Source organism: Pongo abelii, chromosome 16 (genome assembly GCF_028885655.2).
Source record: "Pongo abelii isolate AG06213 chromosome 16, NHGRI_mPonAbe1-v2.0_pri, whole genome shotgun sequence".
Classification (NCBI taxonomy): domain Eukaryota; kingdom Metazoa; phylum Chordata; class Mammalia; order Primates; family Hominidae; genus Pongo; species Pongo abelii.
Window position 1 is genome coordinate 66,737,243 of NC_072001.2, and position 18,724 is coordinate 66,755,966.

General features: G+C 37.7%; 1 protein-coding gene across 20 annotated transcripts in view; it reads right to left on the reverse strand.

The window, feature by feature from the left end:
• Positions 1-18,724, reverse strand: part of HERC1 (HECT and RLD domain containing E3 ubiquitin protein ligase family member 1) — a 247,610-nt gene that overhangs the window by 101,241 nt on the left and 127,645 nt on the right. For all 20 annotated transcript variants that reach the window (XR_010137477.1, XR_008514122.2, XM_054532755.2 and 17 more), the window contains 8 exons: positions 17,015-17,066; positions 8,913-9,181; positions 6,315-6,530; positions 4,963-5,083; positions 4,496-4,733; positions 4,148-4,341; positions 2,277-2,432; positions 422-528 (listed from right to left, as the gene is read on the reverse strand). Coding sequence is in view for 18 of the 20 variants with exons in the window: in XM_054532755.2 (XP_054388730.1) it covers positions 422-528; positions 2,277-2,432; positions 4,148-4,341; positions 4,496-4,733; positions 4,963-5,083; positions 6,315-6,530; positions 8,913-9,181; positions 17,015-17,066 (1,353 nt within the window). In the remaining 2 variants the exon portion in view is untranslated. The remainder of the gene's footprint in view (positions 1-421; positions 529-2,276; positions 2,433-4,147; positions 4,342-4,495; positions 4,734-4,962; positions 5,084-6,314; positions 6,531-8,912; positions 9,182-17,014; positions 17,067-18,724) is intronic.

Consider the following 18,724-nt stretch of genomic DNA (forward strand, 5'->3'; position numbering starts at 1 on the left):
ATCGCGCCACTGCACTCACTCCAGGCTGGGCGACAGAGTGAGACTCCATCTCAAAAAAAAAAAAAAAAGAAATATTAACCCATTAGAAAGTGGGTCCCATTTTGCCTTACTATTTAGACCTCTGATTAGGACACGCCCACATGTTTCTTCCTATAGAGGTCCAAACCTAGTAAGAAATTCCAGATTTTTCTTTCCTCCTGACCTTGCAGAATATTCTCTATCCCTCTACTTCTCACACCCCATAACTTAATTTTTTTTGCTCTCTCCTTGGGGGTGAAATAATAAAGAAAGCAGTCCTAAAAGTAAACGTTATGCTACTGAATAAGACACATTTACAACTGAAGAGACTGTTAAGTACAGATTCGGGTGAATCATTTTGCAAATATGGAAAACATCTTCTAATAACTTCAAAAATAAAAACCTGGGCCATTTGATCATCTTCTACACCAGATTCACAAGCTGGCAGCACAGCTTCAAGGACATGAAGTGCAAGGAGCCTTGTTCTTAAGTTACCAACCAGAGGAATACCTGGAGGGGAAAAGACATTTTCTTATTATCAATGTGACTTAAATTCAAAGTAAAAATGAACTTCTGGGAAAAAAATTCCTGAGGCTGCTAAACATTTATGGGTGGAACAAACTTGATTTCAAACTATTATCGCAAGAATTCTGGATCCATCCTGTACTCATAAATGCGTATGAATACATTCATGCTTATGCCTCAGTTTTTATGTATACATAATGGGAAAAGCATTGTAAAAAAGTATCTGTGCCACATACTATGCTATGCTACACATTTCACACACATACATTCTATTAATCCTCACAAACTGAATTACAGCCCCATTTTACTGTTGAGAAAAATGAGGCTCAGAGAAGTTATGTAACTTGACCAAAGCCACACAAGCTCATAGAGGTAGAGTTTTAAGTAGGTCTGTTAATCTCCAAAGCTCATGCTTATTATTCCCTCTCATTGTCTCTCCCCATCCATGCACTGTCTCACAGGGATTGTTAGGGTTAACGGGGAGTAAACAGACTGTACTTTTCTAAAGTAAGCCAAGGGCCGGGCATGGTGACCTATACCTGTAATCCCAGCACTTTGGGAGGCTGAGGCGGGCAGATCACTTAAGTCCAGGACTTCAAGACCAGCCTGGCCAACGTGGTGAAACCCTGCCTTTACTAAAAATGCAAAAATTAGCTGGGAGTGGTGGTGCACGCCTGTGATCCCAGCTACTTGGGAGGCTGAGACGGGAGGATCACTTGAGCCCGGAAGTGAGAGGTTGCAGTGAGTTGAGATCACACCACTTCACTCCAGCCTGGGCGACACAGAGAGCCTCTGTCTCAAAATAATAAAAAATAAATAAATAAATGAAGTAATCCAAGGTAGAAAATAGGATATTGATACATAAATATGTAATTAAAAAATACATATAACTGTAATAAGATCAGTTGAAAATAAATGAATATCTGATTTTTCTTTATCCTCTTGAAACTTAATATAAGCCTTACCTTATTAAAGGAAAAGGAGCAGTTGTAAGTTATACTAATTAAGAAAAAAAGTATATTGAGCATGTAAACATATAAAATACCATGTGCCATAGAGGATTACATTATGTTTGGCATACTTAGATTAGAGATTATGAAAAGTTCTGGAAATGGATGGCAGTGATTGTTGTATAATACTGTGAATAAGCTTAATGTCACTAAATTGTACATTTAAATGATTAAAATGGTAAATTTTATGTTACGTACACTTTACCACAATTTTAGCAAAAGAGAACAGGAAAGGACTGACTGTAATCTATGTAAGCAGACCTTTTAGGGTAAGGACCAGGGATTAAGCTTATTCCATAGAACTGTGATAAATATCAAACAATCAGAAGTCACAATCAAGGCAACAGAAATCACATTATGATAAGAGAGACTGTACAAATTCAGACCTGCATCTTGATAATTCAAGAAGCAAGGTCAGAATCTGTGCTAAAATATCATATTAAACAGGATGTTCTCTGCTTACTCTTAGTTTTGCAATCTGAACAAAGAGGATGAAGTTCTCTAGATAAATTCCATGATCTTCTCCAGAGCTACATTATTTATTTTCTGCCAATTTTTACTTCTGAAATTAGTTTTCTTTTGATCAAATAGGTACGCAGAAAATAAGAAAGAAAAGTCTTCAAATCAAGGTTATGCATAGAGTGTTGCTAAAGTCTGGCATTATCTTAATAAAATACAAGTAATATCTATAAATACTCTAAGACAAAGGCAAAGGACATGTACCTGAAGAACATTTCTGAGATGCTATATTTAGAAGCACTTCTGTCCACTTTGGGGAAGCCATTTTTGATTGAATTGCTTTTGAAGATACAACTCTGCGAAGAAAAACTAAAAAATCCCCTAGATGGAGTTCGGCTGCATGTTGTTTCCTAAGAGCAGCTACAGTGAAGAGACAAGTTTACGTTACAACCAAGAGGCAACAAGAAATAGTCTTATATCACATAATTTAACCTAGAAACTGCAGTAAGCACAAATCTAATTCAAAATCTTAGGCTGTCAGCTACTGAATTCTGAAAACCTGAAGAACAGAATGGGGAAAGGTCAGAAAATAAAGCCTAAACTTGAAACATCTTTTACATCTCTGTACAATAAAAATGAATATGCTATAATTATGATGACTAAGTATAATAAAGAATTATTGGTGACTAGAGAACAGAACAGTCTAGGAAGAAGTCGAGCTCCTCCTAATTATAATCCAGTTCCCAAATATCAGGCCAGGCGCAATGGCTCACATCTGTAACTCCAGCACTTTGGGAGGTCAAGGTGGGCGGATCACTTGAGGTCAGGAGTTCAAGATCAGCCTGGCCAACATAGCGAAACCTCGTCTCTAATAAAAACACAAAAATTAGCTGGGTGTGGTGGCACACACTTGCAACCCCAGCCACTCAGGCTGAGGCAGGACAATCACTTGAGCCTGGGAGGCAGAGGTTGCAGTGAGCCCAGATCATGCCACTGCACTCCAGCCTAGGTGACAGGGTGAGACTCTGTCTCAAAAAAAAAAAAAAAAAAAAAAAACCCAGAAAACAAACAAACAGGTATCAAAACCCTTGATGCTGGGGAATTTTTTTTTTTTTTTTTGAGACAGGCTCTCTCTCGCTCTGTCATCTAGGCTAAAGTGCTGTGGTGTGATCTCAGCTCACTGCAATCTCCACTTCCCGGGTTCAAGTGATTCTTGTGCTTTAGCCTCCCAAGCAGCTGGCACTAAAGGCATGCGTCACCATGCCAGGCTAATTTTTGTATTTTTAGTAGAGACAGGGTTTCGCCATATTGTCCAGGAGGGTCTTAAACTCCTGAGCTCAAGCAATCCAACAGCCTCAGCCTCCCAAAGTGCTGGGACTACAGGTGGGTGCCACCATGCCCAGCCTCCAAATTTAATTTTAAATGCTTGATAATTGTTGAGTCTGCATAATCTTTTTTTTTTTTTTTTTTTTTTTTTGAGATGGAGTCTTGCTCTGTTGCCCAGGCTGGAGTGTAGTGGCGTGATCTTGGCTCACTGCAACCTCCACCTCCCGGGTTCAAGAGATTCTCCCTGCCTCAGCCTCCTGGGTACCTGGGATTACAGGTGCCCACCACCACACCCAGCTAATTTTTGGTATTTTTAGTTGCCCAGGCTGATCTTGAACTCCTGGGCTCAAGCAATCCACCCACCTCGGCCTCCCAAAGTGTTGGGATTACGGGTGTGAGCCACTGCGCCTGGCCTGGGGGAAAGTTTAGGTCAGGACTTAGGTTAGAGATGGCTTGTCAGGATCAAATGCTAAGAAAACATCTAAGCTTCCCCCTAGGCAAAATGCAACCTGGGGAAAATCAGTCATCTAAAATCTAGGTCTCAGAGCCCAGACAGCCAAGGAGAGGCTGAACCTAGAGAATGGGCAGTATGGTCACAACATGAGGGTTAACAGACTCTAAGCAGAGGATATTTGGTCAGAAGCTCATCTAAATCATATATACGTGAAGAGAAAAGGGGTTTGTAAATAAACAAATACAAATCCCATCATACCTCATAAGGAAGAGGAACTCTACATTCTAATCATATGCACACAATGGGGTTTTAATAAATGCTTGTAAGTAAAGACAGAGAAAGAGGCTTACATTACCTCTGAAATCTTTTTTCTCAGTTTCTCCACTGGAGTCAACTTTTTTTTCTTCTTCTTCACCCTCTTCTTGCTCCCCTTCTCCGAAAGAGGCCATATGTAGTACACCAGTTTGGGACAATAAATTCTTCAACTGACTACAGAGTAGATCCAACAAAGATTGAACTACTTTGGGACTCAGTTTATCAGCATAGGTCCTATGTGAAATAAAAGAAAAAAATAAGTGGCAAACACACAGAAGGGCAAACATAGTGCTTAAATACATAAAGCAGATTAGAGGGAAAGGGGGAATTGTAAAATGGAGGAAGGCCAGACTTCAGACAGTTCTACAAAGACATCTACCATACTTACCCAGTAGTGATGGCTAGAATCTGGAGCAACCTTGTACTGGCCACTTTCAAAGCTGTGCTAAGCTGGGAAACACCCGTCTTTGGCAACAACTGCAGGGGCTGTCCTAGCATGGTGTCTGTACCACACAACTGTGACAATACGTTTAGCAGACCAGTGGAAATTGCCAAAGAAACGTCTACTGGTTGATAATGAACACTTAGGGCAAAAACCGTAACCAGAAGGAGACGTTGCTGGGCTTCTAAAAGACAAAGAGACAGTTAAGAATGTTCCTTTGAGTAAACAAAGCATTTATTAAAATGAATCATTTTCTAAAATATTAATAACATGAAACACTATTTTTAATTATTTATTCTTTACCTATAAGTTTATCTACTAATGTTAAACACAAAATATAGAACATAACTAGTACCATAACCTCAGGCTAAAATGTAACCTGCACTGTGCATTTACAAGGACAGTTTACTTACCAATGTGATGCTTGTTTGCTTGCAGGGCTCTTTCCAGGGTAGCAGACAACTGTTGATAAATTTTATGCACAGCTACCTGGATTTCAATCTGAATATTTCTCTTAGCTGCTCTGATCCCATCCTGAATTACACATAAAGATTTACTTTTTCTATTAGCAATAATAATACCTGCTTGCAAAAAGAAGTAATAACATTTTATTTCTAGTCTATGCTAGAGCCTTACAATGGTTTTTAATTATTTACTATATTTCAGTATATAAAGTATATAATAATTTTTTTTTTGAGGCAGGGTCTTGCTGTATCACCCATGCTGGGGTGCAGTGGTGCAATCCTGGCTCACTGCAACCTCCACCTCCCAGGCTCAAGTGATCCTCCCATCTCAGCCTCCCAAGTAGCTGGGACTACAGGCACATACCACCACACTTGGCTAATTTTTTGTATTTTCTGTAGAGACAGGGTTTCGCCATATTGTCCAGGAGGGTCTTAAACTCCTGAGCTCAAGCAATCCAACAGCCTCAGCCTCCCAAAGTGCTGGGACTACAGGCGGGTGCCACCATGCCCAGCCTCCAAATTTAATTTTAAATGCTTGATAATTGTTGAGTCTGCATAATCTTTTTTTTTTTTTTTTTTTTGAGATGGAGTCTTGCTCTGTTGCCCAGGCTGGAATGTAGTGGCGTGATCTTGGCTCACTGCAACCTCCACCTCCCGGGTTCAAGAGATTCTCCCTGCCTCAGCCTCCTGAGTACCTGGGATTACAGGTGCCCACCACCACACCCAGCTAATTTTTGGTATTTTTAGTAGAGACGGGGTTTCGTCATGTTGGCCAGGCTGGTCTTGAACTCCTGACCTCAGGTGATCCGACCACCTCAGCCTCCCAAAGTGCTGGGATTATAGGTGTGAGCCACCACGCCCGGCTGAGTCTGTAAAATCTATTTCCTCACAAAGCAGTTTTTCCTGCCTAAATATGAAAGACATAAAGATAACATTTTTTTCTAAGTTATCAAAGGAATCACAAAAACTAGGTAAATGATCAAATCCAAAACATAAGCTCTTGAAACCCATCCTCCCAAACTCCAATCTCTATCCTTACTTGGATCTATTCCCATCCAAACTGGATAATAAAACTGGATTAATAAAACTGAGCCGGCAAATAATCTACAATAGTACAATAATACCATGGCTCACCTAATCTCAACTGCATTATTTAGGAAACGAAACCAATGAGCTATCTTAAAAAATTTAAAGTCTTTGTATTTTTAAACTGAATCATAAACACCAAAAAGTTTCACATTATTAAAGTGGCTTTGTAAAATGACAGTTAAAATCTGTATATACCGCAAGGTGTCACCTACCTGATAGTGATGCAATCGGCCACTCTCTCCCTTGGCTCCTGTGTGTCCAACAGTGCCTAAACCAAAACACCCTGCTAGGAACTGCAGCCTCACAGATGTGAGTAGTGTGGAGGACTGGAAGCCTGAACTCAACCTGCTTCCTGCCAGTGAGATGCTACCTTTTTCTTCCATCCCAGACAATAGAACGAGGATCTGATGAAGTGCCTCTAAACGAAGCTTGAGGAAAAAAACGTATTTTAGAGTTCTTCACTTAACTCAGACACGACTAAACTCTGTATGCCAAAAACAGTATTTTTAACACTTAGAAAATTCTGACATTTCATATGAATCTATTCTAAGATAAACATTTATTTTATTATTACTTTTTATGAAGATATTTCTAAAAACTCTATAAGCACACATCAGAATAGAAAAGGTTAGAGTACAATACGAAAAGTAGTAGCTTTGGATGTAGGAGACATGGTTTCAAGGACAGACTCTTTTATCTTACTGTGTGGCCTTGGGAAAGTCACTTAACTTACTGAATTTGTTTCCTTGTATATAAAATAAGACTAATAATACCTTATCTAATCTATTCACACAGCTATTGTGAAGCTCACAAGGAGATGTATGTGAAGGTTTCAAAACTATAAGGTAGTAGTGCTATTGCTTTCTTTATTAATAAGTTTATATAGAATGAATACTCTTTAGCCCAGGAATGAGAAATACTTCTGAACTATTTCTCTGTGATTTCCTTGAACTTCTGCCCCTATCTTCCCTAGGAAGACACTCCCCATCACTGTAGTTGATCAGCTTATCCTTCTTCTTTAAAAAAAAAAAAAAAAAAATTATTTTGAAATAATTTTAGATATACAGAAAAGTTGTAAAGATGGTACAGAGAGTTCTTGTATACTCTTCCTTGAGCTTCCCCAATCTTAACATCTTACATAACCATGGTACATTTATGAAAACTAAGACATTAACATTGGTACAATACTATTAACTAAACCTAAAGTAAAATAGTATTAATTAAAAGACTTTATTTGGATTTTAGTTTTCCATAATGTTCATTTCCTGTTCCAGGATTTAATCCTAGATACCACATTGCATTTAGTTGCCATGACTTTTTAGTCTCTCCTACCCTGTGACAGATTTTGTCTTTCCTTCTTTTTTATGATGACACTTTGGAGTAGCTGTTCATATATTTTGTAGATGTCCCTAAATTTTGGGTTGTCTGATTTTTTTCTCATGACTACAGTGGAATTATGGATTTGGGGGAAGAATACCACATAAAGTGTTCTCATTACACTATATCAACATGACTTAATACAGGTAATGTTAATCTTGATTTTTTTTTTTTTTTTTTTTTTTTGAGATGGAGTTTCACTCTTGTTGCCCAGGCTGGAGTGCAGTGGCGTGATCTCAGCTAACTGCAACCTCTGCCTCCTGGGTTCAAGTGATTCTCCCGCCTCAGCCTCCCAAGTAGTTGGGATTACAGGCGTCCACCACCACGCCCAGTTAATTTTTGTATTTTTAGTAGAGACGGGGTTTCACCATGTTGGTAAGGCTGGTCTCAAACTCCTGACCTCAGGTGATCCACCCACCTTGGCCTCCCAAAGTGCTGGGATTACAGGAGTGAGCCACCGCGCCCGGCCAATCTTAATCATTTAGTTAAGGCGATACCTGCCAGCTTTCTGCAATGTGAAATTACAATTTTATCTCCTTCCTATAGCCTATTTGTTAGAAGCAAGCCACTAAGTCCAGCTCACTCTCAAGGAGAGAAGAATTAATCTCCACTTCCTGCAGGGAGAACTACGGAAGAATTGTGGACATGTTAAAACCACAATAATTACTAAATATTTGGGAGAAGATACTTTAAGGCTATGCAAACATCTTATGTCTCTTTCAAGTTTTGCTCACTCATTTTAGCATTCAACAGTGGGTCTTGATTGCAGCAATTATTTCTGTGAGGTTCTAACCTAAAGCAGGTGTCTAATTTACACTGAGACAAATGGGTCAAAAATGAAGGCTCAGGGCCGGGAGCGGTGGTTCACGCCTATAATCTCAGCACTTTGGGAGGCCGAGGCAAGTGGATCACCTGAGGTCAGGAGCTCGAGACCAGCCTGGCCAACATGGTGAAACTTCGTCTCTACTAATAATACAAAAAAATTAGCCAAGCATGGTGGCGCATGCCTATAATCTCTGCTACTCTGGAGGCTGAGGCAGGAGAATCGCTTGAACCCAGGAGGCAGAGGTTCCAGTGAGCCGAGATCTCACCATTGCACTAGAGCCTGGGCAATAAGAGTGAAACTCCTTCTCCAAAAAAAAAAAAAGGCTCTGATGACCTATTGTCATCAACTAGTCTCACCCTAGTTTGTAGGAGACATGAAGACTTCTGAGTATATTGTTCTGAGAGATGACAATTTTAAAATGCACTTGTCTAGTTCAAACAAAATAACGTGCTGTTCTAGTTAAGAAAGTTATGTTTAAAAGCTCAGGTACAGGAAAGGGGAAGGCAAGGAACAGAAGAAAAGGAAAGGTTTTCCCTAGAACTATACATTCAATGGTTCAGTTTTAAGTTTCCAGAGCTCTCATAAGGAGTAAATATCAAAGACTTACTTCTGCTCTTAACTGCTGCTGTTCCATTGCAATGATGGAGGCCTGGGGACTTGTAGACATACTTTCCTCTGGCTCTTTAAAACCTGGGGCATTCCCCACATCTCCACTCACAAAGCTTACAACATTTTCAATCAAAGTGTGAACTCCCAAAGACTTGGTAAGATCAAAATCTGACTCAAAGGAATAGGAGGAGTTGCATAACCAGTCTCTGCTATGTTTCAGGCGAGCCCAAGAGTCACTCAGGGATTCCAATTGACTGTGCATAGGACCTATATACAAACAGAATAAACATATAACAACGGCAATCAAGTAGAGCATACATTCTGAAACTAGATAAGGCTGAGTGCTGCTACCATAACCAACTGGTGAAAAATGGATACTCATGTTTGAATACACGCATGCATTAAGTGAATCTGAGCAAAATGCTTTGGTAAAAACAACAAACAAACAAAAATTAGAGCAATGTAAGAAAATAAAGGGAAAGCCCTGTTTGATGTACCAGTGTCTCTGTAAGCGCTTTAGCAACACGCTGCCACAAGAAAAAGAAAGGCAGAAGCTGTTCTCAAAATGCTTAGCTTAAAATGCTCTGCAGTATTAAACCAGATCATCATTTATGAACAAAAAGGAACTAGGCACTTAAGACACTGCTGGTAAGACCTACTCAAAACAGAAAGATTTCATCTAATTTAACATTATCATTACAAAGGGCAAGTTAAGACTGAACAAAGTGTCTACATATCTGCAATGAAACATTACCAAAAAATGAATATAGAAGGGCAAGTAAACTTACACAAAAAGGAGACACAAACATCACCCTTTGGGTTTCATTAATATAAGGAACATTCTCACTGACTGTGTCATGTGCATATTTACTGCAGGTTGTGAAACTCCTATATAGAGGAAGCAAAGTTTCACAGACAAGAATATATGAGATTTACTGTAAAATGATACCTATATAAAATTATCAAGTGGCATCAAAATAGTTGCTAAATATAATACCATTAGATTTGACAGTGGGTATTTTTTAAGCTAAAATCTTTACATTAGACAGCAAAATGTTAACACGTTTGAACACAACAGCAACTGTCCAAGTCATTTGTCAATATTAGCTTTAAATAAATATATAAATGTCCAATTCTTACAAATCTTTAATTTAACTGATCTCAGATACATAAATTTGATTAACTACAATCCTTTGTTCATGATATACTCTCATCATTGGTCCATGCATGGCCCAATTTTGAAATCACATATTTATAATAAACATCTGTGAACACAAGAAGTAGAAAACTAACGGTAACTTCTATCTATTTGCTCCTCCTCCAGCCCATCTCTTGCTACCTAAGTTTTATTATCCTGAAGCCTGGGTTTATTATTTCCTTGTTTTTATTGTTTTAATGTATTCCTAAGATGAATAACGGTTTTAGTTGTTGTTGACTTTTAAAAAAGAGTATCATTTTATATCACCTTTTTGGACATACTCTTTCACTCAATATAATATTGCTAATATTCATCCACATTACCATGTGTAACCATGGTTCATTTATTTGATTGCTGTATAACATCCTATTATGTGAATATACTAAATTTCTCAATTAGGAAAGTATCTTAAGGTACCCAATTAAATATGCATAAACATTCTATCAGTTATATAACTAGATAGAAAAGTTTGGGAAGATAACTACTTAACCACTAATGCCCACAGAGAAAACAAACTAACACAATATTCAATGTAGAATCTTATTTTTGAATTACTATACTGGTGTCAATTAAACCCTAGAACTTCAAAATTTGTAACAGGGAGCTAATATTACAAAGTAAATATGAAATAATTTATATGTATCCTAGTAAAATAATGTAGAATGGCAAAGAATATATGGTTTATCTGCCTTCTGTGTTTTAGCAAGAATTATTAAGATTTAAAAAGGCTTAATTTTCACCACTGCACTCCAGCCTGGGTGACAGGGCGAGACCCTGCCTCAAAAAAAAAAAAAAAAAAAAAGCTTAATTTTCAGTCTTGCTGAACATGAAAAATAACTACCTACCTAAAAATTTCCCTAAATTGTAGACCTGAATATTCTTTCACGTAACACAGAAAAGACTGAAAATTCAAAGAATAATATCATAGATGCATAATGTATTAAGTTAAAAATATTTAAAGAATAAAGTAGAGGCTAATGTAAAAAATATATACGTTCTTTTTTCATTTCCTTAAAGCACCTCAAATTCAGAATCTGTATTTAGCCTTAACTTACAAATGATAGCTTCTGGCTCCTCACATTGAACTTGTTTTTTGGGGTTTGTTTTTTTTTAATAATAAAATTTCAGAATAAAAGGTTCTTCTAGTTACTAATACTTATAAGTTACTTTTCAAAATGAATATAAAATGCGCAAGGAACTGATATTTGAATTGCAGAAGAAAAAGAGACCTTAAAGTTTAGTCCAATTTTCACAATTGAGGAAACAGAGGCACAAAAAAATTGGTTTGTCACATAATGACATTAATTCCTTAATTTTATGGGATGTAGTCTTACATATTCATTATTAACCAACTCACAAATCACTGACGGAAATTTCAATTGCCTGCCTATATAAAGGTTCAATTATGAATCTACCAATACTGAACTGTCTTCATATAAACCAAAATATTCTATGGAATGGCTGACGAAGCCCAAAATTAAATCCTCTGCAATTTAAAGCAGGGGTTGGCACACTTTTTCTGTAAAGGGCCAGATAGTAAATATTTTAGGCTTTGCAGACCATAAGGTCTCATCACAACTACACAACTCTGCTGTTGTAGTATGAAAGCAACCACTTAAACAAATGAGTGTGGCTGTGTTCCAATAAAACCTGATAAACAAAAATAGGTGCCAGGCCAGTCTTGGCCTCCTAGCTGTAGTCTGCTGAGCCCTAACGGATGAAGTTAACCCAAATGTAACTTTGTATAAATAAAATATTAAGAACAGAAAACACACTATGTGGAAGCATCAGGATAAATAATTTCCATCAAAATATTTAGTTTGACATCAAAAAGACTTAAAACACAAAAATTTATAATATGGAAATGGGAGATGAAAGAACTTTAATTTTTTTTTAAAGTATAACAATCTGATAACTTTGGTTTGCTCTGTACTATCTGAATATAGGAAATATTATATCTGAAAAGGGCATTAAAAGCTTCTACATAACAATTGAGACTAAGCCCAATTCTTAATATTAATTCAGAATCACCTACTATATAAAGAAAATACAAAATCCAACAAAACATTTTTGAGATTGTTTACTTGTCCTTACAAGTTTAGTTTTTAAATGGAATTTTCAAAATGAACATGGCAGAGCTGCAATACATACTTTATAAACCATAAAATATGTAGGCAAGCTAAAAGGGGAAAAAAAATTAAACATGCCATCATGTACTTGCTTGAAGCTCTTCTTTTTTCTGGGGCTCAACTGGCCAAAAAGGAGTAAATACACTACCACACAAGAATCAGAAAACAAAAGGAGAAATTTGATACAGGAGAGAAACATTTACATTCACTTTTCTTTATATCATCTAATTTGAAATGCACAGACAAAATAGCATTTCGCCCATACATGTTATACCATGAAACACACATGTTGATAAATGTTTCCAGCATTATTTTAGCAATAAAACCCTAACAAAATATTTAAAGATTAGGGGTGATAATCAAACCACACAGTATTTTAACTAATAAGATTTCTGATGTTGCTTCTTAAGTGCTGTTTTGATATCCCACAACTTTTCACTGTATCATCTTCAGCTTAAATATGAAAACTAAAATCAAATATCCGCAAAAACGTATTGTCTTTCTGTAAACAATCGTACAACCATAGCAAATCTTTTAAGTTTTATCAAAGTACCAAATTACTAACATATTTTTACAGGTTTTGTCAAGAATTTTATCCGGCTGTTATTAAATGAGTTACTATAATATTTGTGAAGGGCTTAGAACAATGCTCATATAGTAAGTAGTTTATAAATGTTTACTAAATACAAATTTCATATTGCCTCTGAGGTGCTAACCAGAAGAAATGTTTCATCCACCTCTTTTAGAAGTAAATTTAGCTGGCCGGGCACAGTGGCTCACGCCTATAATCCCAGCACTTTGGGAGACCGAGGAAATTTAGCTGTCCGGGCACGGTGGCTCACGCCTGTAATCCCAGCACTTTGGGAGACCGAGGCGGGGGGTGGGGGGGCGGGCGAATCATGAGGTCAGGAGTTCAAGACCAGCCTGGCCAACATGGTGAAACTCTGTCTCTACTAAAAATACAAAAATTAGCTGGGCTTAGCGGCGCATGCCTGTAATCCTAGCTACTTGGGAGGCTGAGGCAGGAGAATTGCTTGAACAGGGACACGGGAGGAGGAGGTTGCAGTAAGCCAAGATCACGCCACTGCACTCCAGCCTGGGCTACAGAGCGAGACTCTGTTTCAAAAAAAAAAAAGTAAACTTAGCTTTGATGGCTCTGAAAAGCTGAGCAAGGTGGCTAAATGTATCCGCCACATTTCTTTGCCCCTTCCTACATATTCACTTTCTTAGACCAAGGGCTTAGACCAATTGTGAAACATTAACTGAAGTGAGGGGAGAAAAAGGCACAATCGTGGTTCAACAGCGTGAATCTTAGTATCCCCACTGTCAAATACTGAGATTACAGGCAATGGGCCCTCTCAAGGAGGAGCCTTTGCAGGCATGGAAAGAGCAGCTGAAAATGTGTATACACCCATTGTCATTTATACATCCATTAAACTTCAGTAAACAGGATATAACTAAACAGCATTATCTCTCTCCTATTCCTCTCATCAGGCTTTTAGTAATTCAAGACCACTGAGACTAGTAAATGCAAATGCTGTATGAGGGAAAACATTTTACATTTCTTCCTCAAAATATTGGAAGGGGTAAACAAGCACATAGAATTCTTGGCCAGGCACGGTGGCTCCTTTCTGTAATTCCAGCACTTTGGGAGGCCAAGGTGGGTGGATTGCTTGAGCCCAGTTCAAGACCAGCCTGAGCAACATGGCGAAAACCCATTTCTACAAAATAAAAAAATAAATAAAATAAATAAATAAATAAAATTAGCCAGGCATAGTGGCATGTGCCTGTAGTGCCTCCCAGCTACTTGACAGGCTGAGATGGGAAGGTCACTTGAGCCTGGGGAGGTTAAGCCTCAGTGGTGCAGTGAGCTGTGATCGCACCACTGTACTCCAGCCTAGGTGACAGAGCAAGACATTGTCTCAAAAAAAAAAAAAGACAGAAAAAAAAAAAGAATTCTCACTCGGCTGGACATTTGTTTGTCCTTCATGGCTCAAGTCAGAATCAGAATACTCAGCAGTTTGAATGACTCCCAAACAGTTCTCAGACTTGGCAGGTTCAACTGCCCAGTTGAAGATTTTATGGCTTAAGGCATCTGGTCTATATTGACAAAAAAGGAAAAGAAATAGAGTCATTTATTTTACTATCATTTAAAAGCAAAACAAAAAAACCCCACTGTGTCAAAGGGCAGTCACTAAATATACAATATTTTTGTAAAATCTCTTTGAAAATAAAATCTCCTAAATATGTTATATCCATGCCTAAGTAATTCACATTCAAATTACAGTTTTTTCTTAGTTGGAAAGATGAAGATTCTACTTTGTTTTATTCCAAAGATATTACTTTGCACATGCTGACCTGGTTAACACAAACTGAATCTCAACTTATATTTCCATATGCATGATAGAGATTTGCGAGAAAAGAACAATTTTAACCAATGAACTATTACTTATAAATATAAACTTAAGTAATATAGTACAAACTATAAATTGGATTTCTTATGCTACTCAGTAAGTCTGGAGTCATTTTCTCTCTAGCGCCAAATGATATACATTTATTAATATAACATACAACTTTTAGCAATTATATTCACCTGAGCTAAACAAAATTAGGAAAGTAAATCTGTTTCAAAAATTTAATTCCTAAGTCAAAATGAACTACCAATTTTCAAAGAATTACCAAATAATGAAATGCATGTTGCACATTATACTAAATATCACTTAATTTTTTTTGATAACACAAATACTCTGTAATTTTTTTTTTTTTTTTTTTTTTTTAGATGGAGTCTCGCTCTGTCGCCCAGGCTGGAGTGCAGTGGTGCGATCTCGGCTCACTGCAAGCTCCGCCTCCTGAGTTCACGCCATTCTCCTGCCTCAGCCTCCCGAATAGCTGGGACTACAGGCGCCCGCCACCACGCCTGGCTAATTTTTTGTATTTTTAGTAGAGACAGGGTTTCACCATGTTAGCCAGGATGGTGTCGATCTCCTGACCTCATGATCCGCCCGCCTCAGCCTCCCAAAGTGCTGGGATTACAGGCATGAGCCACCACGCCCCACTCTCTGTAATTTTTTTTTAAGAAACTCAGCAGCTTTGGTATGTTATGGTCTCAAAAGACTTCTCAATAAAGAAAGCTCTAGTCTTTATTATTCCTAATATTTCAGAGAAACCATTCTCTGTATTCTTTTTTTTGAGACAGGGTCTCACTGTTGTCACACAGGCTGGAGTGCAGTGGCATGATCACAGTGCCCTGCAACTTCGAATTCCTGGGTTCCTGTGATTTTCCCACCTCAGCCTCCTGAGTAGCTAGAAATAGAGGTGCATGCATCCATGCCTAGCTTTTTTTTTTTCTTTTTGGTAGAGACAGGGGTCTCACTATGTTGCCCAGACTAGCCTTCCAAAGTGCTGGGATTACAGGTGTGAGCCACCATACCTGGCCCATTCTTTCTATTCTAATTGTAATTAAATGATGAAATATTGCCAAATTTTAAGTAACAACATTTATTCTTTTGAGCTATACACATGAAAATGAAAAAATTATGTGTGCATTTCTTTCCCTCATTTCTGTTTTTTTTCTATGGATGAGAAACCTAACATTCTGCCAAGGAAGCTATTTAGAGAAGGGTTTCATTCTGAAATACAAAAGATTTAATATCATGAAAAAAAATTTTTTCACAGGCTTTTAGAAAACTGCCAGTAGTGGCAATTTTTAACACTTCACATTTTCACAACCACTTAATAAATGGTTTTAAACAAAAATACGTTAGGGCAGGCATGGTGGCTCATGCATACAATAATCCCAGCACTTTGGGAGGTCAAGGTGAGAGGACTGCTTGAGCCCAGGAGTTCGAGATCAGCCTGGGCAAACAGGGAGACCTTATCTCTACAAAAATAATAAAAAACTAGCTGAGCATGGTGGTGCACACCTGTAGTCCCAGCTACTTGGGAGGCTGGGGTAGGAGGATCCCCTGAGCGCAGGAGGCCAAGGCTGCAGTGAGCTATGATGGTGCCACTGCACTCCAGCCTGGACAACAGAGCAAGACCCTGTCTCCAAAAAAAAAAAAAAAAAAAAGGCAGCAGTACCAGTTAATAGAGAAAAATGCTTAAGAGAGTTTTTAGTTATCACTGGATTTACATTATCTAAAACTGCTGGGTTTTTTCCTCAATTTGTATACATAACCATGAGTTAACTATACTATTCATTAACAAAAGACCTTAACTCTCAATGACACTCTAAGTTGTTCCTCATGAAATTTTTAAAAAATTTTTTATGTAAGAGATAAAGCATCTCTTACATGCTTTATCTTAATAGGCCAAGAGGGGAAAAAAAATAGAAACTTTCTATTTCAAAGTGTGTGTACACGTGTATGGGGTAAGAAGTTCTCCCTGTAACACCATTTAAACTATAGCAACTCTGTGAGCTAAAACATGGAAAATTATGTAAATAACCCCTTTCCACCATAATGGAATGTACTGTTTTTAGAATTCTATAGGACTTTTAAAAAGTCAAAATACATGACAAATGAGAAAATAACTGATTATTAACTCCTAAACATTCCCAGATTTGCAAAGGGTGTATATTTTAAAGAAAATAGTCTTCGTTTTAACTCTTCTGATAAAATGATTCTGAAATTTTTTGCAATTACATTTCAAAGACAATCAGACCTAAATACATCAGATATAAAAACAGCTTCTTAATTTATTTACTATGCTCTTTTTTTTTTTGAGACAGGGTCTCACTAAGATATTTACTATGTTCTTAATACTTACACTTACCTCTCTTTCTGCGAGATGCTGCCAAATCCAAATCAACATTTCGTCTGCCACTCTATTAAAAGTAAAAAGTAAATAAAATTCAGTTGTGAAAAGTATTTTAAGATTTAATAGAGTATTAGAATATAAATTTATGTAATTACAGAAATGTCTTATTCATCATTCAAGTCAAACTAATAACAAAATGTCCCTAAAAACCCACTGAACATAGCTATAAGGAGGCTCAAGCACATATAACTCTGAAACACTAACTCAAAAAAGTCACATTAATTAACATTGCAGAGTAGCAGTAGTTTGTGTTACCTTTTTTCCATTGGAATCTTTGTCTTTTATCTTCCAGACACAGTATGATCTTATTAGCACCTTCTGGATGCCTAAAGCCTTGAAGTAGTGCCCTATTTTCCAAAATTACTACTCCTTCCGCTAGCTTCACTTTCTTTCCAAAACTTCCACTAGCCTTCGCTAGGTGTTTAGAAGAAGAAAATCTGATAGTCTCCATACTAACAGAAAATAACAGTCCTAAACCTTCTGGTAGTATTTGAAAAGATTTTTAAATGTCTTTTTAGAAAACCTATTACAATAGATAAATCTCAAAACTGGTGAACTACAGACAGTTTAATAAAGCAGTGAAGGCTTACAAGAACAACGGAAGTATATTTCTGTGTGTTACCTGTGTATCTGGTGGGGGGGATGTAGACAACTGCCTACTTGGCCCATATGTACAGCCAACCATAAACAAATCATATATGACTTAAGCTTATGGTATCAGCAATTTCAATTGTACTCTATCATACAGTCCAAAAAGCTTGTGTCAAAGAAGGCCCGGAAGTGACAAAACAAGGCCGGGAGTGGTGGCTCACACCTGTAATCCCAGCACTTTGGAAAGCCAAGGCAGATGGATCACTTGAGGCCAGGAGTTCGAGACCAGCCTGGCCAACAAGGTGAAACCCCATCTCCACTAAAAATACAAAAGTTAGCTGGGTGTGGTAGCATACGCCTGTAATCCCAGCTACTTGGGAGGCTAAGGCAGGAGAATCACTTGAACCCAGGAGGCAGAGGTTGCAGTGAGCTGAGATTGTGCCACTGCACTCCAGCCCGGATGACAGAGCAAGACTCCACCTCAAAAAAAAAAGAAGAGACAAAACAGATTCATTTGGAAAATGTTATATAAAATCTTTACCTGGTCACATATATAGATACATGTACCCCTATTGCAGATAAACACACATTTTCTTATACTCACCTACCTATGTATCAACAGAAATAAGTATTATATATTCTTGGACCATTTGGTGCTGGATAAAACACAATAGTCATCACAAAGCTCCTCAAGGCATCACTGTGTCAGGCAATAAAACATTTTCATTACATAGTACCTTTGCCATGAGGGCTCATGGAAGAAAACGATCTCAGGCCTCAGAACCAGAAAAATCTGGTTCTCTTGAACAATTTTGTTTTTTATCTTTTAGACACTGTGAATTATGTAACTCATTATGCTTTTCCTGTGTGGTGACCAACATCTAGCAGAACACCACAGGATATGGGCCGAGATAAGAATATCTTACCCAGGGCTTTAGTTTCCTCTCTCAGCCTTTTTCAGTCCTAATTCATTCATCTAAATTATCCTTTTGTAAAGTATCTGTTTTCATATGCTAAATCAAATCCTGCCAGAAACGAGGGAGCTAGGGAACAGACTAGAAGGGTGTAGCAAGA